General features: G+C 38.0%; 1 protein-coding gene across 3 annotated transcripts in view; it reads left to right on the top strand.

The window, feature by feature from the left end:
* Nucleotides 1-26,616, top strand: part of ANO10 (anoctamin 10) — a 132,307-nt gene that overhangs the window by 72,167 nt on the left and 33,524 nt on the right. For 2 of the 3 annotated variants that reach the window (XM_040082640.2, XM_040082649.2), the window contains exon 12: nt 18,750-18,866. In XM_040082640.2, coding sequence (XP_039938574.1) covers nt 18,750-18,866 — 117 coding nt within the window. Of the gene's footprint in view, nt 1-18,749; nt 18,867-18,988; nt 19,027-26,616 lie in introns of all 3 variants that reach the window. The other variant, XM_058423053.1, reaches the window with a different exon arrangement.

Here is a 26,616-nt window from a genome sequence, read left to right as displayed (position 1 = left end):
GGAAAGTCTCTCCTAACCTTTAACAACGTGAGAGCTGGTATCTGTCTGAATCCAGTTGCCTAGACTACTGTCTGGGCAAGGGGAATGTATAGACACCTGCAGAGAGTCATTCCTGCCTTCATTTGGAATGGAACAATATGCCATCTGGGGATGTGGAACCTGCTAGCTTTGGCTACGCTTGATTCATTAGGTAATTAAACTTAGATGAAAGACAGTCTCATAAATTATTTTAATTTACTTTTGTTCGACAAAAAAGTCTTGATCCAACTCTTTAATTTCAGAGTAATTATTGTTTGGGCTTGTCTGTTTCAGTGATTCAAGTACTCGGACAAACCATAAATACTGTATAGTAAGACAGAACTTATAAAATACAGGTGTCTGATTTCAAGCACCTGCATGTAGTTACAAAAGTAGCATTGACCTGATTTTCAGAACTAGAGCACTCCTGGTTGTGCCAACAAAAATAGAGCATGCTGACACTTTCTCAGAAACTGGTTTTCAGCATATGATCTCCAAACTCGTGCTCTGAGGTATGTGGTGATAGGGGATTGCTTTTCATTTTGCATTTCCAGAGCTATTGTCTGGCTTAATAATATTTGTTACTCTAATCTATGGAGGAAGACATGTTCGTTCCACTTTTAGTCTTGTTCTGCCTCTCTGCTATGAGGCATACAGGGCTTTTTGTCGTGTGAGCTTCATAGCTAAATGAGTTTTGCAGGAAAAAGGAAAAATTGCTATTAGTGTTAAAGTTTTAAGAAGAAGCCAGTAAGATGAGCTTGTGCTTCACCATTCAGCACTAATCTTTCTGTTTTTAATCGTAAATCTGTGCCTTCTTGCTTGTTTTGTCATTGCCCAAAACTGTGGTGTTTGGAGAGGGAGCTCAGAGTGAGTCATCAGTGTACATGGAGTGTGTGGGACTGAGGAATGTGCAGGTATCTCCCTGGACTGAATTAAAATGGCCTTGCCCAGAACCCAATCAGGAGCTTTATGTCAGGGATACTGTCTTTATGCTCCTACCCATCTTCATGCAGCACTCATCCCACCCCTGCTTGCTGTGTATGCTTAGAGAGAAGGCCTCTGCTCCCAGCTGGCTTTCCTCTGCATTGGGGAAATGCTTTGCTGATGGACTACAAACAGCAAAGGCTATTTGCACTATTTAAGCTTAAGCAGAGTAAGTGAGCAAGGGAATGCAAGTCTACTCCCTCATGACTGGAAGCTGTGTTGGCAATCATTCAAGATAAAAACAAAGCTAGTATTCTTGAAAATGCTTTTAGTCAATTTATAAACCTTGTTTCTCATGATGGAGCATTACTTGCTTGTAAGCACTTTCAGATACAAAGGTATACTGTGCAGAATAATATATAAAAGCAAAATTCATAAAGTAACTTTACTATGTCTAAAGTAGATCTATTATTCAGAAGATTGTAACAGACGTTCATACAGGTTATTGAAGAATAGATTGTCCACTGAGAAGCATCTAAGTGCATACAGGGAAGAAATATGATGCACTACAGAGGGAGTACAAGTCAGTTTTATCATCTCTCCTGGACCTATTATTGACTGAGAGTTACAGCATGTACATTTTAGATAGCAGACCTGGTTGGCATTTCTGACATGTTAGTTGTGAGCTATTGAACATAAGTCTCATAGCAAGGGAAAAGAAAGAACATTAAAACAAGCCCAAAGCTTTGATTAGCACTGTGCTTTTTAATAATTTGTATTCAGTTGTAAGTTTTTATTGGCAAAATTGGATTTTGCAACTCCTTATTGCCTTATGGAAGAATGCAAGTGATGCGTGATCTTAATACCATTTTTTTCCCCAGTGACACAGTCTAACCATACTTACTTTCAGAAACTGTATATAAATGTTGTATGTCAAGAAAATATGTATTATATTTGAAGTAAATAATTGGCTGTCTCTATTGCTTCTCTGCACTTAAGAGAGATAAGTATACATTCTGAAAAACAGCTCTATGAGTATACAAGCAGCATTATATATTCAGAAAACTGTATGGTTTTAAATGAATCTTTTTAAAAAACGCTGTTGCTATACAAATATCTAGAAAGAGAAGACAACACTTGAAAACAACATGTGAGCCATCACCCTAGGTTTTCTATTTATAGCAGTTCCTTAATGATTGAATCTCTACCATTCTTGCAGTAAACCTAGGTAACCATACCCGGTTTGGAATGGGCCAGGATTGTTGTGTTGGATGCAAACGATGGGTCTGGTGCCTCAGTCTTTCGGATTACACAGGAGTGGCATGTTAATTGTGTGAATGGCTATCTCCTCACTGTAAATCCCAAATTCAGAACTGAGAGCTCCTGAGGTATAGCATCTCAGGAGCTTTGGGCCACAAGAAGCATTATTAGAGTGCATTTTTAAAGGGACTATGTTGAGAACTGACAGTGTGAATTACAGATTGATCAGAGAAGCCCAGTAATTCACCCTATTAAACATATCCTGGTGCTGATGGGGCAAAAAAAGACTACTTTTACTGTGCAGTGGCAAGTTCACTTGGAGATAACAAGTTTGGCAACATTCTAAAAGTATGAAGGAGAATTTCAATTAAAATAAAGGTCAGCTGTATATATTTAAGCTTTTAAAAAATAATCAAAGGACAAAAAGATTGAATTGGCCATGTGAAGATAAGATTGCTTGCATGGTGGGGGATAAAAAGAAGGGAAAGAAATGGAAAGGTGAACTTTTAACCCAGCTGAAATAAATTAAATCTGTGTCCCTCAAAAGCAAAGCATTGTCAGAAAAATTACCCTTACTAACAGCCAAGCATGTCCTTAATGAGATCAAAGACTTAACCTCTGACAGAACAGGGTAACAAAGCACCTCTCCAATCAATACAACTGTATCTTGTCTCTCTTTCAGTGTTACAGGATAATTAAGTAAACCTTTTCTGCAATGGTATTCTTTCCTTTAGAAATGATACTCTAGAATTCTAAAGCATGTTTTATATTCACTTCAGGCAACGCAATTTGACAAAAATACTTCTGCCCTTTACCTGGTTTCAAAGTCTAAGTGTTCATCTTGGAAGAGGAGTGATTCTGAAGAATGGCTTATATCTTCAGAAGCATCCTGGACATTAATGATCCTCAAATGTTTTTGTTTTGAACTGCATTACCTAATACTTTTTGTCTGTGGGAGAGAAGTTAAGCAAAAATTAGTAAATGCAATATGGAAAAATGCTGAATTATTAAAAAACTAAAGAATTCCCTCCCCACAAAACAACAATAGAAAACTCAAATTTCTAAAAATCTGGGCCAGGATAAAATAGGGCGATATACATGCGCCGTGTGTTCAGTGATATAGTGTTTGAAACACAGTAACTGGTTTTAAAAGATCAGGTATGCAGTTAAAAAAAAAAAAAAAAAAAAAAAAAAAAGTCATTGCTTTTGTGGTCATATAAAACAAAAGCAGAAGCAGTACAGTGTTTGGAACTTTTTTAGTTTATATCTGACATCCCTGTAAATTCTGAAAACAATCTAGATACTTTTCATATTTGAGGGTAATATGCTTGTTCCCATTGAAAGTGAACAAGGTCCTATGAACTAGTCTGCTGACTAGTAAAGATCAATTTCTGGCTTGAGAGAACTTGGTATCTGTGGTGTTAAAATGCTTCATCATAAAAATGGATTTAAAACTGCTGTATGCAGCAAAATCATTTTATCTAACCCAAAACCATTCAGTATTATCAAATAATGGTAATGTTCCCCTGGTTTGAAGGAAAAATATACTCAATTTTATTCTCATAATGCTTTTTCTCATGCTGGAAGGTCTTACTTTTGAATAATGCCTGACTGAGATGTTTTTCCCTGTGTTTGAGACATACTTATATTTCTTCTCTGAGTAAAAATGCTGGATGTGACGTTAGGAAAAAACATAAATAGCAAAACTTATTTATGAGCCTGTGTGTTATCTGACATGACTTTAATATTTTGCTATGTGTAACAGTTTACTAAGTTAGAAGACAATTCCTTAATTGTTATGCCACAAAACCTCATATATCAAGTACTGCCAGAACTCTCAAGCATTCCTGGGCAAGTTCTCCCATTTTATCTTTTTAACCTTTTTGAGAATATAGGAAAACTTCTTTTGTACACAAGGATGTGTGTGCTTAGATTAACAAACAAAACTTGGTCAACGATATAAAAAAGGGGGGAAAAAAAGATAAAATCTAGGCCAGGAAGGTTTAGTGATTTCTACTCTCAAGTAACAGCTCTTAAAGAATTTCTAAGGGAAAAAGGCAGAGTCTCAACAAAGTGAAAATTTTCTTCATGTTTTGCTTGTTCACAGTACTGTAGTTTTGTTTGTAGTTCAGATTCATGTGATTCTTGGGGGAGTCTGTTTGGATGAAAGATTTGAAATGTTGTGATCCTTCAGTGTTTTCACTTTTATAAAAGTGTTTATTGTGAAGACAATAATTGCATTAATTTACCAGAACTGCCTATTTTTAGAGGTGACCACCTGTCTCTGCACCCCAGGAGTCATCTTGTCCCTTTTGGAGCCAGCAGGGTGTGGAGATGGTAAACTGGCATGCATTGCTGTTCGGAGGCAGTGAAGCTGACAGAGTGCTGGGCATCACAGTCCATTCCAAGGAATGCTCTGTTTGCAGCGAGTCTTGCCCTTATGCACCAGCTTCACTCAGTCCTATACATATACATCCTTTTGTCTTTCTTTCTATGCTTCTCTCATTTGTCCTGAAGAACTCTCCTTACCCATGCTTAGCACAAAAAAGGAGTATTAACTTGTTTCATCTACAAGCAGAAGGAAAGGCAGTGTAGAATACTTACATTTCCAGCATTTTTTTACATAAGAAAGAAACTTCCTTTTCAGCCTGGTCGTAAGGCAAATCAGTAAGTACAAATGGTCCCCAGATTCAGGAAGTAAATACCTGCTTTTCATCAGTGCTGACCCTGGACTGGGTCAAAACTCAGAGTCTGTGGGATACATACTTCCGTAACGCCATCGTCTTGGTTCAGAGCAAGCCGGAGTTACTGCTGCTACAAGTTACTCCTTTAGTGAGGAAATCTCTTCACCGGTTTCTCACATTCCCAGAAGGAGTTTCAAAGCTGAGGTACTGTTCTTTTTGGTATCAAGTTATGTCTTTCAATTATTAGGAGCAGGCCTTCTAAAGTCACAGGTAGAGGTGATTTCTTCCTTCAGTCCCTGGACTGTTCAGCGTCTCTAGACAGCATGTGTCAGTTCTATTGAGGTTCATGTGTGAAGTGTCTCGGTGTTCCACCTGTCTCTGCTTACATGCATGTTATAATTACACAAGGACCTGTTCAGATTTAGTTGCTAAGGTCCAGGATCTTGTCTGACATCTCAGTGTTACCAGTTTGAGATTCTTGAGGTATATTTCAGAGCTATGTTCTAAATTGCTAGTTAATTAATTTCAAATTGAAAGTGTCCTTCTCAGCTGAGATAATTTCTGCCACAGAACGAGTCAGCTGCAGGTTTTTATGGCTGATTATTCCTATGTGATAATGTTGCATAGCAACAAAGTGATGCTGAGCCCTTGCTGCAAGTTGGTCTTGCTCCAAATGGTCTTAAAATTCTAATTGAATCGGTAAATTGTGCTCTTCTTTTTGCTTTTTTTTTTTTTTTTTTTTTTAAATTGCTTTCAGCCTTGCTCTTTGTAGGGAGATGAGAAGTTGTGCTCACTACATGTTGTCGAAGCTCTTACACCACTGAGATGAAACTGTTGGTTTTCTCTTCTGACTGTAGTTTCAAAGGCCAAACTACCAAGTCTCAGGAAAAAAACTCTTAAATTAGTAAGTAAGTAAAGGTATTTGCTGATCTATTATCATATTTAATGGTATTCCTTTCTCCTCATATATCAGAACTCAATTGACTACCGCTTCTGTTTCAAATGTGAAGTTTTTGAGATGCCACAGATGCTCACTGAATTTGTCAAGCCGTAAGCATTGGGTTATGCTGATATTTTTAGAGACCAATACTGCACTGATGGAACTGTGTGTACCCCAGGGTATAGGAATTACTGCTTTGTAGTCTTTTTGTTGGGATTCGCATTCTGACTCACATTCTCAGCTGACAGGAGGACTTGATAGAATCACTGAGTGCCACTGAGTGTGTAGAGCATGGCTTGTTCTTCCTCTCTTGGGAAGGATACACCTTTCCAGGGGCTCATTCCTTAAAACCATAAGCAATTCTGGAAATGCTTCTTAGGCTGCTTATACATGAGTGCCTAAAGTTGGGAGGTGTGTTATTGCTGCAAAACTCAATTATTTGCATATGACACAAAGAGTTCCATGTTAACTGCAGGATTTTGTCTCAAAAGTGAATTTGTCTCACAGTTAAAGATTCTCTTTTTGTTGGCTTGAGCAGACCAATTATATTCCCACGAAGTTGAAGCAGGTCAGCAGCTAAGGCTAAACTCCAGGCTGTGCTCTGTTGCAGGGATCTGCCATGGCCATAAAAGCTGATGTGAGAATTGCATGGCTAGCTTCCAGCAGCTTTGATGGAGAACTCTTTTTATAGCTAGGGCAGGTATTGGAGTTCCAAATCAGAGAAAATTTTGTGAATACTCATCCAGATAAAGAGGGTTTGAGGAGGATGTATAGGCCTTTATTTTTTTAAGATACAGTTTTAATGAAAGCTTTTTAGGAGTTGGCAGCATATCCAAGCACCTGCTGCAATGTTTAATTAAAATACTCCAGCTGAATGGAAAGCTTTCCTCCTGACCTTTATAGAAAAGCAAAGGATTATTTTACTTCGCATAGTTCTGACAAAAAAAAACCCTTAGTTTTTACAGGAAGAAATGCAGGTGATGAGCTCCCAATAGGAAAAGTTGTGATTTTCCCCTACACAATTGTTTCAGATTACCTAGTTTTATTGGACCCTTTTCAATTAATCTGTTTTGATTAAAGTTGCACAGGAATAAAGATGACAATTAATCTGCAGATTAAAGTGTGATATATTGCAATACCGTTTGTTTATTCTCTCATGAGTCATGCTTCTGACATTTTGCTTATTATTTAACATTGCATGTTTCACCTTTTGGTCCAGATTAAAACATGTGCCATGTCCTACAGAATTTACTTACAACTTCCAATAGAAGTAGAGCAAAGCAAACCATTTAGAACAGGGTGAATGCAATACAGTAGGAAGAAAGCTGTGTATTACACTAAAATCTTGACTCATTCAGTGAAGATGCATTGGCAGTGTGGTGAAACACTATGTTTTGTTTAAAAAATGTTTATTCAGTTATGGTTCTTTATTTATCTTGGTGTTGTGAGGCAGAGATTTTTCACCAGGATGAATTGTTCTTGTGAATCAGCTTTGAAAGCATCCTAAGACTATTGCGTGTAAAGCCAGGGAGTTGTGAGAGAAATAAGCAAATAGCTGTAAATACAATGCAGTGCGTCTCGTTGGAGAAGTTGTTATTCACAGTTAAAATTAAAAGATAGTGTATATCATCTTGAAGAATGACTGGCTGAGACTTTACTCTTAAAATTAAACACCAGGTACCTTTTTTGTTTCTTGATGTCAAGGTAACCGAACATCCATTTCAATGTTTAAAATACTTTAAATTCTAATGTAGATATAGCATCATCTCTTCCACTGCTAGTTCATAAACTGAAAAAAAAATCAGATAAGTCTAATTGTCTTTCAGTCTCCAAAACCACCCCACAGTTTTGTGAAAACTGTCTGTAAGCCTCGTTGAAGTGTAGTGGATTTGCTTTCATATGTGTACATTTTGGTGTCTTTGTTGAATCTGTCTACAGCTCAGTTGAAAGTTTTATATCTGTTCACTTTGGCTTGGAGTAGGACAAGTGAGGTTTTGTTGAGGCAGGAACAAAGGGTTCCTAAAATCTGTGATGTTTGCAGTAGGTGACAAAATCTGTTTATCACTGAACTAACAATAGTTTTAAAAGCCTGGCAGAAACATTGCTTGTATGTCCTTACTAATTACAAGTCATGTAGTCAGGTAACCAAGGAGGAATTTCTGAGTCCTGGTGCCAGAATTCTTTACAAGGCATAAGTACAGCAACTCATGCCATAATTTCCTTGTATCTTTTTTCACAGAGTTAAATCATACAAAATGTATGGTTTAAATGTGGAAAGAAGTACAAGTTTTGCAGATTAATAGAAAATGGCAATTCCCCCCCCGCCCCTTCCTTGATGTGGAACGCTAGGGCATTTTGACAATAAACTATACCTGTCAGTATGGAAGCCAATATGTAATGGTAGCAATCAGCTAAGAGGCACCTTCATATGGCTTGTATTAATCATACTGTCAGTTTTAATTCCATAGGCATCCTTCTTTCCACTTTTCACTTAGAATTTATTTCAGAGCATGATCAAAGCTCTGCTGTGCATTGCATTTAGCATTAGCTAATTTGGCTTTTGGCAACTCTCATCCCAGTTCCTATTAAATGCTCGCCATAAATTGAGATAAGCATTGTGCCAAAACATTTCAGGATTACCTAATGGTAGCATAGAGATGGGTGTATTATCGTGCTAGTTTGAAGACTGTTGGGTTACTGCAAAATTAACCATTAGCAGATACTTACGACCTCCATGACAAATTCACACCTACAGTGATTTTTTCATGTCTTCAGAATTGACTACACGATTAAACAAATGTGAGAAAAATCTTGTTCCTGTAACATGTCTGAAACACTCATTTGTGTATGCTCTAGTTTTATAGAGGCTTTTGTAGAGACAGTTTTGCAAGTGTGCTGTATCATAAAATATTTTGGGTCACAGAATATGCTGTGTTTATACAACAAGATTATTAGGGCAACTGGTTTTTTCTCAAGCTACAGTCAATTAGTAGTCTGTGTAGAAGACTGATACCAGAAGATCTTTTATTTAGAAGTTTTTCCTTCAGCAGGTGTTTGTAGAACATGCTGAATCCTTAATTTGTAGTGGTAGATACAAAAATGGCAATTTCCCAGGAGGGAGAGGGAAATGCTGCTTGGGTATGTAAATAAAACACCCTCTCTATTAGCACTTGGCCCTCTTTCTTTATACTTCAATCTTAAAAAAGTAATTGGAAGGTAGGCTTAAAATTCCAGTGTAAAATAATCTATAGAAAGCCTTGAACAGATATGTAAATGGCGAGAAATAATGAACTAGTGGCTTTCTTTCAGTCCAGGTAAGTTGGTGACAAAATTCCAATAGGTTTTGGGCTGCCTCACATCTTAATTGTTACTGTTGGAGAAAATTACAGAGAACAGTTGGGCTTCTAAATCTTTTCAAAGTGTCTAATAAAACCAGCTAATGCTTTAGTTCATTACTGGCTGAATATGATATGTAACAGCTGTGGTTTAAACACTAGTAAAAATAAGTTATAAAGAATTAGAAAATTTGTTTCAAAAAAAAAGTTGAATTACTAGAAAGCATAATGGTGCCATAAGACAGAAAAATAATTGCAATTATGTAGCTGACTAGGTTACTTGTGCTTTTGAGTTTATTAGTGTATCTTTTGATGGAATATTTATTTATTTAATTTACTTCCCCTGCTTTAATAAATACTTACGTAATTGACTTATGTTTAAATTTGTATCTGGTTTAAATACTTTATAGGGCTTTCCAAGAGCAGGACTAAGTTTGAGAAATAGGGCTGGCTTTCTACTCTCGCTTTCCAACCAGTCCTGTAGAGATATTTTAGAAAACGGAAAACAAGTACAAAAATATGTAAAGGCAGAAGAGACCAGCTTCTTTACTAGGAGTTGTTGTTTGCAGTGTTTTATTTTTTGCTTTGTTTAACTCACTGCTTCTGCAGTTGCTTCCTGGAAACATGAGCACAGAATCTGTTTCCTTAAAGATTATCTTAACTTTTTTTTTTTTTTTTTTAATTTAAAATACCCTTTTCTTGTTGTCTTACATGTTAGTCTCTTGCTCAGGAGTGCTGGTCTGGAAATGTCTTCTTTCTTTCTTTCTTTCTTTCTTTCTTTCTTTCTTTCTTTTCTTTCTTTCTTTCTTTCCTTCTTTCCTTCTTTCCTTCTTTGCTTCTTTCCTTCTTTCCTTCTTTCCTTCTTTCCTTCTTTCCTTCTTTCCTTCTTTCCTTCTTTCTTTCCTTCCTTCTTTCCTTTTTCTTCTTCTTCTTCCTTCCTCTTCCTCCCTCCTCCCTTCCGCCCTTCCTCCTTCCTTCCTCCCTTCCTCCCTTCCTCCCTTCCTCCCTTCCTCCCTCCTTCCCTCCCTTCCCTCCCTTCCCTCCCTTCCCTCCCTTCCCTCCTGCCCAGTCCCTCCCTTCCCTCCCTTCCCTCCCTTCCCTCCTTCCTTCCCTTCCCTCCTTCCTTCCCTTCCTTCCCTTCCTTCCCTTCCTTCCCTTCCTTCCCTTCCTTCCCTTCCTTCCCTTCCTTCCCTTCCTTCCCTTCCTTCCCTTTCCTTCCCTTTCCTTCCCTTTCCTTTGATAATATGTGAAACACTTGTAGTATTCAGAATAAATTTACTCCCAAGGGAAACCAATTCAATAGTCTTAAGGCATAAGACAGACTTAACTGGAAAGAGGTGTGTTTCAGTGCTTCTAGAGGCCAGAGCTGCTAAAATGAGCCCAGATTCTCCTGATGCAGCTTAATACTTACAGCTGAAATATACCTCAGCACTGCATATTAAAGCTTGGTATCTTTTTCAGCATGGATTTCTACTTGTGGCATTTCCTAGTGGATTGGTAATAAAAATACAGACCAGGATTTCTGCACTACCTGAGACAGTTTCTGAAGTGTAAATGCAAGGAGATGCCATGCAAGCTGGCATTCTTCCTTTCAAACTCATGAATTTAGTATGTCACATTTAGCCACTTCTAGGAAAAAAAAAAAAAGCATTGTGACTCAGCCATTCAGTTTTAAGATCCCGATTCAGCAAATGACTTGGGCATTTTCAGGCTTGAATGTTTTTCTGAACCTAAATATATTCATTAACACTAAACATAAGCTTGAGTACTCCATTGAGCAGGTCTGGGTTTCAAATGTGCTGGTGCGGTCAACAGAAGATGGGTGATCTGCTCCTGCCCTTCTGACAGTCTGTGAAGGGTTCTGGCAGAAATGGAGCTGCCAGGTTTCCTTGGGCAGCCTTTGTGTGTGTGTGCTCAGGATGTGAGAGGAGGAAGCGAATGTTCTGTTACAGATGATAAATGGACCGGATAATGCTGCCTGCTCGCACTCCTCAACACGTTTTGTAATAAGCTTCTGCTCACTTGCATCTACCTCAGCCACATTTTAATGGGACAGGCTGAAACTCTCCCTGCTGGATGGGTTCTTTTAAGTCCGGAGTTTTGAGGTTTTGTGTTTAAAATAAATGCCTTCGACCTTTTGGGAAAGTTGACAATAAAGTAATAAATATAGGCTGTTTATAAATATATAAAAACTAGATTATTGTTACGTTGAGGCGTTGTGTCTGTGCTCTGAGGTAGCAGTGCACCGGCTGACGGAAGTTTCACTGATCTAAAGAATGTGCTTTAAGATGCTCCTATTAGAAAACTGTCCCAACTTGGTAAAGAGACAAGCTTCTGAAACATCTCTGGTTTATGTGCTTTGTAGTGCCTTAAAGAGGCACATCAGGTGTTAAGTGCATGAACTTTTCACCTGTACTGAGCATACTCCTGTTGAGAGCTGAGACACATTTCACTGTGCTGAAGAGGCAAGAGGCATTGAATCTGAGGCAGGAAGGCTGCACTCCAGTCCTAATAGTTCCCTGAAGTTTCAGCAGGGAGGAGACTGAAATGAGGGAGAAATGAGCTATACTGCTTTGGGAAGAAATAAATAGGGTAGATGGAGCTTACAGATGGTGGCAGGTGTTAGGAGAGTGTGCATGTGGGTGTTTGTGGAAGAGAACATTAATGGGAGAGGTGAAGAAGCCATGAAATAGACCAACATGTAATAACATTTTTGTCACTTTGTCACTCCCCTGCCCCACCCCCCCTCCCCGCCCCAGAATTTTGGACATGTTTGTGGATAAATTGAAATTTTGAAGGAAATTTTCCATAGTAATAGATGAGTTATGTGATTTTAAAAGCAGCATTTATCAGAGTAGCAGAAAAAAGGCCCTTTTTAAAAGTCCCTCAGCTGTGATAATTCTGTCCCATTAGCAGGACTCTACTGAAGCTAGTTCAGTCTACAGGAGGGAAGGAAGGTTTGGTCATGCTTTCTTCTAATGTATATTGCAGAAATGTTTGCTCATAAATTTATGGATAGCTATTAAAGACAGTTTAATGTAATTGAACTTCCTGAGCTTTATGAAAATTTTTCTTTGCCTGTATTGCTCCCTTGACAGAATTATTTTTCACTTTCCTCCTGCCTTTTTTTCTCCTCTCAGAAATATGCAAGACCCACAAAACTAAAAACTGTCGGCACTAAAAGATAGAATTTGTGGTGGGGTTTTTTTTGTTTGTTTTGGGGGTTTTTTGTGGGGTTTGGTTTGGTTTGGTTTGGGGTTTTTTTTTTTTTGATTGTTTGTTTTTTTTGGAGGTTTTTGGGGGTTTTTTGTCTGTTCTTAGTGTTTGAACATAGCTTTACTGTGAGAATACTGTGATCTGGAGTCCTGCTCTGACAACAACGTGATTCTGTAGTGATGCATTCCTTTGGCAAAGGCCAACAGAGGACAGAGGTTCCAGGTGAAGTGCCGTTCTCAGGCCCTGGCTTTTGTGTAGGGTTCCTCACTTGTGCAGAGTTAGTAACCAGAGGCCACCTTGCTTCCGAACAGGGACTCATTCCAGGCTGGACTAGGTCCAGATTTCTGATTTTAATTGAAAGTTTCTATAAATAGTAGATTATAAAATAGGCTTTTGATGCAAAATTTTATTAATTGTCTCCCCAAGCTGATGTTTGGCATCCACTTTATCAGCTAACCAGCAGCACAGCTACCGCTTGTGGGTTTTTTCTCTTTTTTCCTTCAGTTGAGTAGATTTTGTCAGGAATTACTGTGGTAAAACCACTATATAAATCAAATTAGCTGTTCATAATTTCAGGAAGTTAACCCTAATTTGCAATTTCTGTTTTAGAAGAGGTGAGGTTGGGAGCCCACTGCTGCAAAACACAGCTGCTGCTTCTGCTCTTTTCGGTGGCTTTGCAGAACAGAATAGTTCTTCTGGCTCGCCAAGCACCTGGCACGGGACCACAAGAGTTTGATGGCACTGCATTTATTGGGGGAAGAGATTCAGTGCTGTTTGTGTGCTTGGCACACTGAAAAATAAGAGGGGACTTTGCTGTTGGTATTGGAGAGCTCACAGCTTGTGGGAATGTTACCCTGGATTTTGCTTGCAGTGGAATGATCCTCTTCTAATCAGGAAGGGCATGTTCTTGGAAACAACACTGCTTTTTAATGGTTGCAGCTAGAAAGAATGGTTGGGTTTGTAACCTGATTTCAACCAAAAAAACCCCAACCAGAACAAAAAAAAACCCAAACCAAAAACCAGCTTTTTGAAGAAATTTTTCATATTGAACAAATACATTCACACTAGTGTAGCAAATTTGGATAAACTTTAGTATTTTGGTTTTATAATATATTCATACTAGTGTTAATATAATGAAAACAATTCTTGTTGTCTTCTAGTGATTTATACTATACACCTAAGGCATTTGTTTTTTAAAAGCAGATGTCTGCTTTTTGTGGATTTGACTTGCAGGAGTTGTACTAAACAAGATTAAGAAATCAGTACAGGAATGTGACTGATATAATGAATTTAACTACTCGACTCCCTACTTTTTCCTTCAATATCTCTTGAATAACTACTTACATTTCCTTTGTCAATTTATAATTTGATAATGAAATATAAACTGTTAATAAAATAGATCCATTTATTTTCAAGAGGTTTCACAGATCACATGACCCAGATACATAATTTCTGTCTTGACAGTTTTATTAATACTGTTCCAAGTTTGCAAATAAGAACAGCTGGAAAAATTATCCAAGGGAGGCTGATTATCTGATGTCTTGTTTCAGGTTCATGGGAGTTATGAGGTGAGCTTGAACTCAATTTGCAGTCTGTTAAGTCCAGTGTGCTTTCTGAAGTCACAGGTCTTGCACACAGGGACATCCCCCACAGTCTGGGCACTTTATGACTGGTAAAGCTTTGTTTTCATGGGAGGAAAAGGAGCATTAAAAAGCCATTCAGAGGAGTAAACCAACGGTCCACCTAACCCTGTAATTTTTTAATCTTTTTCTTTTTTTTTTTTTTTTTCCCAATGGCCCTTAGTGGATGTCTAGGAAATGCCCACATGACAGTGGGGCAGGCAAAAGTAGTGACTTCCCATATCTGTACTCCACCTTTTGATCCCTCTGTGGCTTGAAGACTGAGACAGGTTCTGCATTTGTATTTAAAATTGTATCCTTGTGTTTGTTGGCTGAGTTGTGCTAGCATGAAAACTAATTTCTGACAAGCATCTAGTTAGTTAGTGCTGCAATAAAACTCATCACATAGTGAAGTAATTAAAACACATTACTGTGGCATCCCTCTCTTTCTTGGAGCCCCCGTCTCCATTTTTGCCTCGGCTGGCTTGAGAGACAGTTGGAAGGATTTTTCCCAGGGCCCTAAAGATCCCAGAGCGGCTGTGAACCTTTTCCTTTAGTGAGAACAGGCGTCCGTCAATGGCAAAAGCAAGGGTCTCTGCACTTGATCCGGGGGCAATCAGGGCTTTATTCAGTCTTTATCCTGTGGTCCTGCCCCCCAGAGTCAGGAGCCCGGTCCCTGTCCCCTGTCCCTGAGCCGAGAGAAGGATCCATGTACTTATCCTGGCTTTTATCCAGGGGGAAGGGGCTAGAGGCAAGGACAAGCCACTACCCAATCAGGGATAAGGTGGGAGTGGAACAGAGTTGGGTTACATTCCAGTGTGGGAGAATGGGGAAAAGGAGCAGGGACCAATTTTGGGATGATACATTTTCCAGGGGAGCAGGGGGTACAGAAGAAACCATTATAAAACCCAATATGAAAATGAAATACAATATAAACCCAAATAATACACAACAACACATTGCCCTTCTGAATTTATTTGAAAAGATACAATGTTTTCCAGGATTGACTGCAGTATTTTTGTTGGGTTTTGTTCTGGTTTCCCTAGATTACTCCTCTATTCTTTCCTCACCTGTATCAAAATTGTGGAAAACTGTCTCTATCCTCCATAATATTATTTGCACTTCCTTGAAATTATTTGTTGTATTTTCTTTAAAATAAAGCTGTTTGAATTTGGAACTACTTTGAAATCTCTGTGTAGAGTTACTCTCTTGGCTTATGTTTTTAAAACTCCTCAAGAGGCAGTGCTTGAATAATTACAGTTGTGAACTTTGATTATTTACTCCTTAATATGATTTTAAAAATACAGTTGTTTGGGGGTTTTTGTTGTTGAGCAGTATGAGATGAACCCCAATCCTATGGACTTTAGGCATCTGTAAGTGACATTGTGTGATGCCGAATCTCTTTTTAACTGTTCATTGTAACTTTTCAAATAAATATCCTTCTCCAAATGCTTAAATTTTTGTTAATTCTGTCTTAAGCATAAGATTTTAGCCCAATTCTGTTATCTAGTTTTGAGTAATTCCCAATTTGATCTTTTTTTTTTTTTTTTTTTTTTTTTTTTTTTTTTTTTTTTTTTTTTTTTTTACATTTGCATACCAAAATTCTGTGGGTAAGTTACTCCCCTTTGTCACGGGTTTGCACAGTTTGGCTTTTAGTTAGGGAGGAATGTAGAGTGTTTTTCCTTGTCAGGACCTTGGAATTGTTTTAGAAAGGACAGAAGGTTAGTCTGAAGGCTAGTTTGGGATATTGGCATCTGTTTTGACCACTGAGAATGTTAAATTCAACTTTGGGAAGTACCCATATAAACCGTCCGAGGCCGCCCCAATTGTCACCGAGGGGTGGGCAGAGCTCCCCCCCTCCCCTCTCCGTGATTCTAGACAAAGAAAAAGAACGGAGTGAGGAAACTGGGCTGATCTGAGATGCAGCAGCAAATCACATGGCCACTGCAGGCCTGGGTAGATTTAACCCTTTCCTGGCAACATGAAGCTTCCAAGGCCTAATTCTTCCCTGAGAGAGAAAAGAAAGAGACAGAGTATACGTAGAAAAAACACTGCATGAAGTCAGTGGAGCAAGAGTGAAAGAACTGATGAAGATTATTAGAAGAGAGATTGAGGATGTGGACATTTTTAACCAGACTTCTCTGGGGTAAACTATGGAGAAATGGACTGTTTCTTGTAACATCTTGTTTGGGGGAATGCTGGTTCTAATCAAACTAGGGATTGATGTGATTGAGATTTAAGTGAGGATCTCAAAGCCCTTGCTCCTGGGTTAAAAGGACTTCTCAGCGTTTGAGACAAAGATGATTTTAGAGAGAAAGTGATTTAAAGTCCTCAGCTCCTAGGATAAAAGGATGTCTCTATTTCTTTTGCGATAGAGACGATTTTAGAGATAGAAGAAGAAAATTCTTGTTTTGTACTGAAAGAAGCATTCTTAAGCAGTACCCCAAATACACTGAGAGACTCATGAGTAGCCAGGGGAAAGGCTGCTAATGGCTGGAGCAGCACAATCTGCAAAAAATTCCAGGCAGTTGGAGATTTGTGACATTGGGAGTCACTAGACTGTTGTAGTCTTGTGGCGAGTGTCTCCATGGAACTCTAGAGAGATTCCTCTCCCAAAGTGATGAAAGATTATGTTTAAATGATGAAACAGACTAAAAATTACAGGTTGTTTCTCTCTATGTTGTTTTATAGGAAAGTTAACAGTTTGTAGGGGGAAGGAAGAGTGTTTTTGGAGTTTCATGCCGTTTTGTTTTAGGGTTTTTTTTTCAGCTTTTCCATTTTTTAGTGTATGTTAATAAAACTATTTGTTTATTTTTAAGCTTAAGCCTGCTTTGCTTTCTCCGGATCTTCTCCCACAAAAAGAAAATAAACACTAAGACTACTATGCCAAATTTGGCAACTAGAATTTAGCAAACGTGAAACCACTACACCCTTCAACCTGTGATCACTTATGACTCTGTTCTGCATAGGAGTATTGTTTGTCTTGTTCAAGTATTGTCTTCAACATTTTACCTTTTTCTATTTACGAGATGCCCCCAAACTGATGGATGTGTCAGATGACTCTGATACTTGTTTTATTGCCGTTCATTTCTAGCAAAAACCAACATTATTTGCTATCATTTTTTCTTTTTGGAAGAAAAGTTTCTTACTAGCAGACAGTATTAACTAGAGGGGGAAATGAAAATCTAAATGAGTGAGAGAATGTTGTACTGCTGACATAATTTTTTAAAATAATATGGCATTAACCATTGCATTACACAGCAATTGATGCCAGTTGATTCATTAATCTTTTAGTCTTTGTGTTTTTGTTGTATCAATTTTCAGCCTTCCTTTCACCTCTTTAAAGAAAGTATTATTCCTTGTAATGTTTGTTTCCTAGACCTGCTATGTTCCTGAAATATATTTTAAGAAATATTTATATGTATGGCTCTTTGTCATTGTTCTCTTCTTACCATAATCTGACTTTTTACTTTAACTCTTATATATTAGCTTGTTAAGAGTTTCACCACAGCTCCTGTGAAGTCTGTAGTATTTTCATTAGCCTCTTGCTTGTGTAATACCAGAATCAGAGGGGGTTTTGGTCTGTTATACTGTTACTCGTGTGCACAAGTCCGTCAAGATCACACAGTTCAGCAAAACGGTATTTCAGAGAGGGGCCCTGCTCTGCTTCATTTCACATTAAAAAATCAGGGGAATTTTGGAAGTAGCTTGGATGTGCCATCTAAATTTAAGCACCTCCATCATGGCAGTGTAAGCACATGGCTTGAAGTTAAGCACATATATTTGAGTGTTGCCTTATCTTGGTCAGGGTTTTCTCAGCTAGGAGCAAGTTCCTGGTTACAAATATGCAGCATACAGTCAGCTCAGGCCTTGATTTAGATTGTAGGCCTATTTAGATTGTAGTTGACATAAATGAAGATGCAAAACTTCTGATGACAGTTTGGCATTTGTTTTTTGTGAGATAGTGCGTATTTAAGTGAAGTTTAAAGACTTCTCAGTAACTAGGTTCAACAGAACTTCATGATTGTTTTCTCTTAAATAGGATTATAAAGTTTTGCAATAAATTATGACTAATTTGACATCTTATACATGGAGTGTTTCTCCATTGCCTGGAAAGGTTGTGTTCATGAGTGTGCCACTTCTTTAAGGATTATATTTTACTTAGTTTTTTTCTCTTCTGATGGTCTCAGGAATGTTTTTGCAATTTTGTAACTTCTCTAACGCAGAAGTTCTGTGTTTGTTCATATCTTTTACAATAGCTTGTTTCATTTGTATCATAACGTACATATATGTGTGCATTCACTTATGTATGTTGTTATAATTTCATCTGATATGTATTTGTGTACATATATATTTATATACATGTAAAAAATTCATTCTGAAACTGTATATACTGGGTGCAGTATGTAATATATTCAATTCCTACATACCAATAAAAAGTTTTGAAAGTTATTATTTCATCTGGAATCACAAATACAAAATTCAATTAGAATGTTATAGTATACAGTGAAAATAGGATTACTATGAAAATAAGGCAGACTTTCTGTGTTTAGATTCAAATTATGAATGACTGCAAACAGAAAAAAATATGGAGTAGCTGAGGCCTGATGTGGTTGTAGTAAGCTGTGTTGTATGTGTCACAAGAAATTATTGTTTATACCTCTTATTACTAAAATTTAGAAATATTATGCTGTTTTCTCCATGCTTCAAACTCTATAAAACAACATTTTTCTTTTTCCTTTTTTTCTGACAGCACTTGCTACTAGCAGTGAAGTTTATCATGGCATTTGTAATTCCTGATAAACCAAGAGATATCCAGATGAAACTTGCCAAATTGGAATTTGAATCTTTAGAGGCTCTCAAACAACAGGTAAGAGCATTTCAGATGCAGCTTCATTTTCTCTTAATCCATCATTGCTTAAGAGATGGAGCAAGAGTTTTAACCTATTTATATATCCTTTCAACCCACCAATGTATGCAAATCCACACCAGGAAAATGACCTGCCCATTCAGACAGCTTGAAATTGCTGGTGAGTAATGTAGCACCTTATAATGTCTGTTGTCCTTGTGTATGCAAACATATTTGATTTTTATATTGTTGAAGGACATTGGGCTCTGTGAAACCTCATTTCATCCCCTGGAGGTGTCTGTTATTACAACACCAGAATTTCTTTCATATCTGAAATACCATCACAAGTAAACAGTTAACTTGGTTCTACTATTAATCAGAAATTGTAAACAGTCTGAACATGTTTGAAATAATTGTGTTGAGAAGTAAATACATGTAAGGAAATAGTAATGTTGCCTTACTTTACTGTCCATGCAGTGTTCTCATTTTATTGTGTAAAAAGGTATATTCTACAATATACTTAACAAACATTCCAAACCAATTTAGGAAAATTAGGAACTAGATTGTTTTAATGAAAATTTCTGTTTTAACAAATGATTCAGTGGTGGCGATCACAAGAGATGGAAGAGTTGCATGGGAGTAGCTTCAGTAGAATACAGAGATTCTGCAGAGCTGGTTTTGCAATGGTGGCATTCTTAAGGAGTTTCTGATTGTACTAGATGGGATTTCTAAGCTATCTTACATATCAGAAAACAAACTAAGAATAAAAACTCCAGCAATGAGCTGTAGAGACTGCTTTCCTGATTTGTTATTTCAGATATTTTCACACTGTAGAGTGTGGTTTTAAATGAACGTGTTCTTTGTGTGCTCAACATGCACATGTTTAAACTCCTCTATACTATTTATTATGTGTAAAATGGGAGGTTACTTTTTGAAGCATCTGCTGTAACTGCATGTGACAACATGATCTCTTGATTCTGAGCAAACTGAGTCTGTAAACAATGCCTTTTGTAGTTAAAATCCCACCGTTTTGTGTGATACTGGAACATCACTGTTGAGGTCGATGCTGTCTTTCTTAATCAGCCATAACAAACAAAATCCAAATTACAGTGGTATCTAGTGCCTGATAGTTGTGTTTTGCTTTTCTCCAGTAGATCGATGTGAAATTACCGGGAGCTGGCCAGGCATCTCATGGGGCTTTTAGATGATATTAAAAGGAACAAGACTACATTTCTATTTCAGCTGCTCTTTCTCTGTTTTCATTTTGTAGACGTGCAAAACTAGGTCACCCACTGGAATGTTAAGGTCAAGTGATTATAGTCACCTTTGGTCCCAATGTTCCAGCTGGAATATATACAGTCTCTTTCAATATGAGTGTGCATGTCAGCAATTAGGTCTTCATCTCCTATGCTAGCATCTGTGCATTCATACAATAATATATGCCTGATTCCCACTTTTTCAGGGTTGCTTCATTAGTTCAGTAGCAAAAAGTTAGTCAGAATTTCAGCAAAAACCCAAAGCCTGGCCTAGTTCTCACCTATACTTTCAGACTTCCTAAAGGATATAGGAAGAGTATTGGCTGAATTTCAAGAGCCTTGATAAGTAGTTTAAATGCAAATAAATGCCATCACCTTTTTAGATTTCCTCTGATACTGTGTTGTGTATGCCATAGACATGTAGATATTTGGGCTTTTTTCCTTGTTTTGTAGTGGGTTTTGAGTGAAAAATATTTGCATATAAAAGTAGTATTGGCACTGGAAAAGGATACCAAAACCAGGAGCACATTTTGTATCCTTGTTACTGAGAGTCAGTATGGTAATTTATGCTGAATATCTTACTTTCAAGCAAAAAATAAGAACAAAATCTGCCAAAACATGTATTTCAAACAACAGGCATAAATATCTTGGGTAAATATGTTGTGGGATCAAATGTTATGGAGAAACTTCTTTGTATACTTTTGTGCAAGTATGCATCACATTCCTCTCTTGATGCTCTCCAGACATGCATTCCATTGTGTTTTACCATGTAATCTTTTCGAGTACTGCTGTCTTGGGATGTAGCTATTAGAAGGGTATTAACAATGCTACTCTGTAAACCTCTGAGATGCCAAAACAGATTAATAGGCTCTGTATACAGTGCATGGAGAGAAGATCTCCTAATACAGCTGCTTTGAACAGTTGTATTGATTATGCTTGGGATCCTTAACTTTTGGCAAGGGGAGTACTTTTACATTTTCATTAATGCTAAGCTAATTGCTTTTTAATGTGGTGCAGTGGGACTGTAACTATTCTGTGTTCAAATCCATTTGAAGACTTGAGTGTCTATTTGAAAGGGATTTTACGAAATAGAGTGTCTCAGCTCTCTAAGAGAGATGAATAGTCATCATTAGAGCTTGTTAAAAAACCCCTTCTATATGGTGAAAAATGCCATTAAACGAAAGGGAGTCATTTTATGTTGGAATGTCAGTCTTGTTTTGAAGTTCTCAAAATTTAGGAAAGGATTTAAGGAACTCCTGAAATCTTTCTTTGAAACATTTCTTCGCATAGTTTGTGCTAAGACTGTTGAAAAGGGGTAGACTGTTGAATGGGTTAAATAATGTGATTTATTTTGAAAAATACTTTGTTATGATACAGTCCTAGTATCACAACAAAGTTTGTTAATGTAACTCAAGACAAAGTGTGTTAATCTTTCTGAATCCAAATTGGGGCATGTGCTACAGCTGTAGATTTTGCTTCAAATTTCCCTGGTGTCCTTCAATGTAAAGAATTATAGAGGAGGCTGGTTATACTCTATTTTTGGGGGAGCTGGGGCAGAGAAGAAATCAATGTGAACTTTATTAGAGAGGACTAAAGAGATAATGGCTCAAGATTCTTGGAAGAGGAGCAGAAGCGATTCCTTTCACACTCTCTAAAGTGTTGTCAGGTTCTTTGTTGGCTGGAAGGAAGCCTGGATGATGGGCTGCTAGAAATGGGTATTGTCTGATGCCACTTTTCTGGTGAGCATCAGGATCCTTCCTGTGAAAGGAGGCACTTGTTAAAGTGGAGTGAGGTGCCCGAGACTCTCTTTGCATCTTAGCAGTACTCTGCTCTGTTGCATATACTTGCTGCAAGTGCAGAAGCATGCCACGCTCTTCAGTCTATTTCTTATTTTAGGGAAGACTGAGTATAAATGTGCCTGCTGGCAGCATGGGAACAGTCAGTTAATTCTCCAGTGGTTCAGGAATTAGCACTGTGTACATTGTACATGGAAATAATGATGTAAAACTTGTGTGAGGACACTATCTAGCATTTTCAGGGCAATGAGTAAAAGCTTCAGCTTTAACTAATACATACTTCTGCTTTTGGATAGATCAAAGCTTAATGAATAGACAAAAAGCCCTCATGGTTGGAGTTGGGTCAGCCATATATCCTTATAAAAGGTCTAAGTTCCAGAAACAAAAGACAACCGCAGATGAAATAGCATAATTTTAATTTTATGGACTAGATCACAGTCATGTTTTCAGGTATTAGGAGATCTCCGCAGTATTACCTTCTTCCAGCTGAGGCAAAAATCAAATAAATGTTTTCTGTGCTGGAACTAGGCCCAGGCAAAAGATAGCCTAATTGGGAAAAAATAATTACTCATGCAATTATTTTCGGATCATGACATACAGATAGTAACAACTCCAAGACGATGTATAACTAGTAGATATTTTTCAAGGAAGGATAAAGGATAAATGGGGAAATGGCCTATCTTTTTACAAAGTGCAACTACATACACAGCATCAACACAAGCTCTGAAAACACAAGCTCATTGATATGAAAACACTCGTTGGTTTTTTTGGTACTTTTGCATTAAAACATCTGTATTATATAAAGATGTTTTTCCCTATAGCATCTTCTGCACCAATATCTGAGCAAAATAAGCATAGCCCTGATGGCAACAGTAGAGAAATAACTTATGTGCAAGAATTGTTTTTTTTCAGAGTAACTATAAAGGAGGAAAACTGTCCTTAAGCTGGAGTAGAAATGCAGATATGGAGGATTTTTTGCTCTCTGCATCCCTTTCCAATTTCATCCCCATCCCTTACCTCCAGGGGGACCTAATCTATAAACATCCTGTCATCCCTGTGCTCTTGCTTCCTTCCGTAGTGTTCTAGCCATCAGTGGGCAGTATCTTTTAACAGGAATGCCTTTTCCTTCTGATATGTGAAGCCTTTCAGCGCTTCCTCTGAAGAAGCATGTCCATCTGTTAGGTATCTGGTGTCCATCTGTAAATATTCCACCGAAAAGCGACTCCAGATAGATAAAAAGCTCATGAGTAAAGGGCCCAGGCATCTGATTGACAGCTGTCACCCTTCCTCAACTGGCAGTAATGAAAAGGGTCAGGCTTAGTGAACACCAGCTGTGAAAAGATGCCTCCTTTATCCTCCCTGGTGTATTTCTGTTCAGAGAGTGATAAAGCAATGCAGTTAAGACCTTTTGCTCTTTCATACAGTATCTCCCTTGGCAGTTGTACCATCCGTATGCCATTGCGTCATGGCAGTGGTATAGTCTGGATACCCATAAACAATTGCTTCAGTTGCTTTAGAGTGATGTGCAGGTGTTTGTAAGTCAGTGCTGTTCCTTCCTAATGATTTCCAGCAGAATAATTTTTTTAAGCAACAGTAAGTGCAACACTCAGTAGGATTTCTCCAGCAATGTCAGCTGCTTCCTGAAAATGGGTCTTGTGTCTTAGTTTCCTCTCAAGGAAATGCAGGAAATTAGGAATGCTGTGACCGATCTCTACATCATCATCGCTGACCAGAGGCTTCCTCAAAACATGACAGTGTGTTAACAAGCTTCTTTTTGAAAAGGATACTGAGACAATGATAGAAAGAGACAGGTGTCTGTTCACCTAGGTGCAGTCATATGGAAAGTGACTTTTTCCCTCCTTCTGCAGGTATTTTGGTTTGTGAAAGCTGCTGTTCTCTCAGTGAAAACCTTCCGATTCAAGTCATTTCAGTGCCTTATCATTGCAATTCACCACACTACAGCAGCTTTAATAATGGCGAAGCTTTCTGGTTTCTGACTGCAGTTGCTGAAGTTTGCAATTTCCCTTTGGAATAGTACCCACTAGCACTAATCATGTCCTTTCCAGAAGGAGTACACTGTGCTGGCCTGTTAGTGTGTAGCCTCTCTGAGAAAAGCTTTCTGTAGCTCAGATCAAAACAGAAGTATTGCTAACTTAAAGGTCTTCTGTATTGTGTGACATTTGTGCATTCTCCTTGCACCTCTTCAAGCTGTTTTTGTTGCCGAGATTTTCTATGTACTAGCACGTCATGTGTCTCAAAATAGGGCTGTGGATGTGATGGGCCAAGAGCTGCTTGACTTATCAGTGAGCCTCAGAAATAACCCTTCTCTTTTCATGGGGGAAGGAAGAGAACAGGATCTTTGTTTTTAACTGTCTAACATTGCAAGAGCATAAGTCATTAGTTCTTAACATCCTGTTTATTTGTCATGCAAAATGGGAACTGAAGACAGTTTTTTTTGTGAGTCTGAAGCAAACTCAATGGATTTCTGCCTTATTTGATGCTATAATTACCAGAATTTAGAGGGACCTGTAGCTTCAGGACTGCCCTTAAAACACTGCTGAAGCTTATTCCAGGCTTGCTGGTAATGCTGAACAAGCACAAGGCTGCAGTCAGGAGGAAGGGCAAGTAGCTGACATGAAAAGATTTCATTCAAATAATCTAAGATTTGCTAAACAGTAGGAAAGGCTGATGAAAATTGAGCTCAAGCATTGAATTTAGTATAAAACAGAATGCAAGCAAATAAACCACTTGCTTTATGTTTTGACACCACACTCCCCCCACCAAGTCCTTAAAAATAGCATTGTTTCTAAAGAAAAAAACAAATTAACAAACTCTATAGGTTTGTGTAATCAGATGTAACTCACAGCTGATGTTAAAATAGAGCCATTGTTAATTGTTGTTGGCTGCTGTAGGTTTTCTTAAGAGGCCAAACTTGTTACTTCAACTTCACAAATGCAAGTTTTTCCTGGTGAAAAGGCCGAACACTTTCAGACATGTCAATGTAACATTTGCATATGTTTGGTAGCAGCAGGTAAGATTCATTATATTTTCATAACAGTTTTTTAAGCATAGAAAGACTTGCACCTAGTCATAGACCAGACTGTGCTCAAACGTAGTTTTGACAAGGTATTTTAAACATGAATTCCTTTAATCCTGGAGCTTGTTTGAGATTATGGTAATGAAAATTTCTTTCAATAGAAAAGTGTTAGAAAAACAAAAATAAATTGTGGTCATTTAAGAAGAGGAAAGTAAAATCAAGTTTGGGAAGGAGATTTGTGCCTCCCCTTTTGCTACTTTTCAGCTGAAGGTGAGATGACAAGTCTGTCTGGTTGGGAATAAGTTAAACATTTAACTATGGGACCCTTGAGAGCTAATAGTATGAATATAAACTTTTAAATAGGTATAATGAGGTGATAGATGATACTTCTGCATGCTCTTAATGGGGACAGAAACAAATAATGCACCAACTTTCCAGCAGGTGTAACTTTCTTTTTCAACAGTCCATTTGTTCTCTGTGGCTGTTGCTAGGGGTAAAATTGTGCATCATGTTAAGTTTCCATAGCAGCTGAGTCTCTCTGGAAAGATAATCCATTTTGTCTTTTTTTCAAATCCTGACCTAGAGCCTGGTAGTGGAATGAACATCAGTCAGTTCAGTACTCTCTTTTTGCCTGATGTCCCAGGTCACTGACAAGATGTGATCTCAACAAGGAAGCCTGGAGTAAGGGGATAGGATAAAAACTAGGTTAAAATAATTCTTACTGTAAGACTGCCGCAGCTGCATGAGGCTTTCATACGTTTCAGAACCCAGAGGGGATCCCAATTATATGTGTACTAGTTTGAATGCAAGGCAAGAGGCTATTCCACTTCCCATACAAATGAGGGTAAAGTGCGCAGTTAGATTTGATGTCAAGAACTCTGGCAGCAGCTTTTTACAGGGCAGTCATGTGTCTGTAGTTATAGACTTCTAAATGTGGTTGTACCTGTTACTGAGAAGGTGAAGGACTAGAGTGAGAAGTACAAATTAAATCTCTTCTCACGTTAAAATTCCATCAAAAGAATTCTATGGGGTTACACTTACCATGCTTTGATAATGGGATTGCCTTTATAGAACTGAATAGAATATGATGCTAAAAACATACAGTATTTTTTGCAAGGAGCTCTGGACTCCTAAACACCTATTGCATTTTAAATATACTTTTCCCTATGCCACCTCAAAAGATCCCAGTGAGAACAATGGACTTTAAGAGGAGATGCTAGTTTATTTGGAATAATTAAACTTGACTCTGTGAAGCTTTCTCCATGAGGAGGAAGGCAATAAGTAGGATACATCTCAACTTTTCAGAGATGATGGTTTCAGTCAAATTTTAGATGCTTAACTATTACCAATTATACCACTACCACCCCTCCTCCCAAGGAGATTTCTGTCACCCTGTCTGCAGGAAGGATCTACAGGAAGGACTCTTTCTGAGGTGTAACTAGAGACCAAAGAGCAGGAATCCACAGAATTCCTGAAAAAGAGGAAAGAATTTAAAAGTGGATTCATGTCTGCATGTTGATAGTGATGACACTTGTACCATGACTGAGTCTTTGCACATGCTGTGTAGCCTGGTAATGGTGATTCTAAGAACAAGTCTTCAGTATGATATGTTCCCTACCCAGCCACTGGCCTTTTGTTTAGTTTTGATTTTGAAAAAATCTCTTTGCCTGCTGGTGCTACCT

Source organism: Hirundo rustica, chromosome 1 (assembly GCF_015227805.2).
Source record: "Hirundo rustica isolate bHirRus1 chromosome 1, bHirRus1.pri.v3, whole genome shotgun sequence".
NCBI classification, from domain to species: Eukaryota; Metazoa; Chordata; class Aves; order Passeriformes; family Hirundinidae; genus Hirundo; species Hirundo rustica.
Note: the sequence above shows the minus strand (reverse complement) of the source record. Positions and strands in the feature narration are given on the sequence as shown.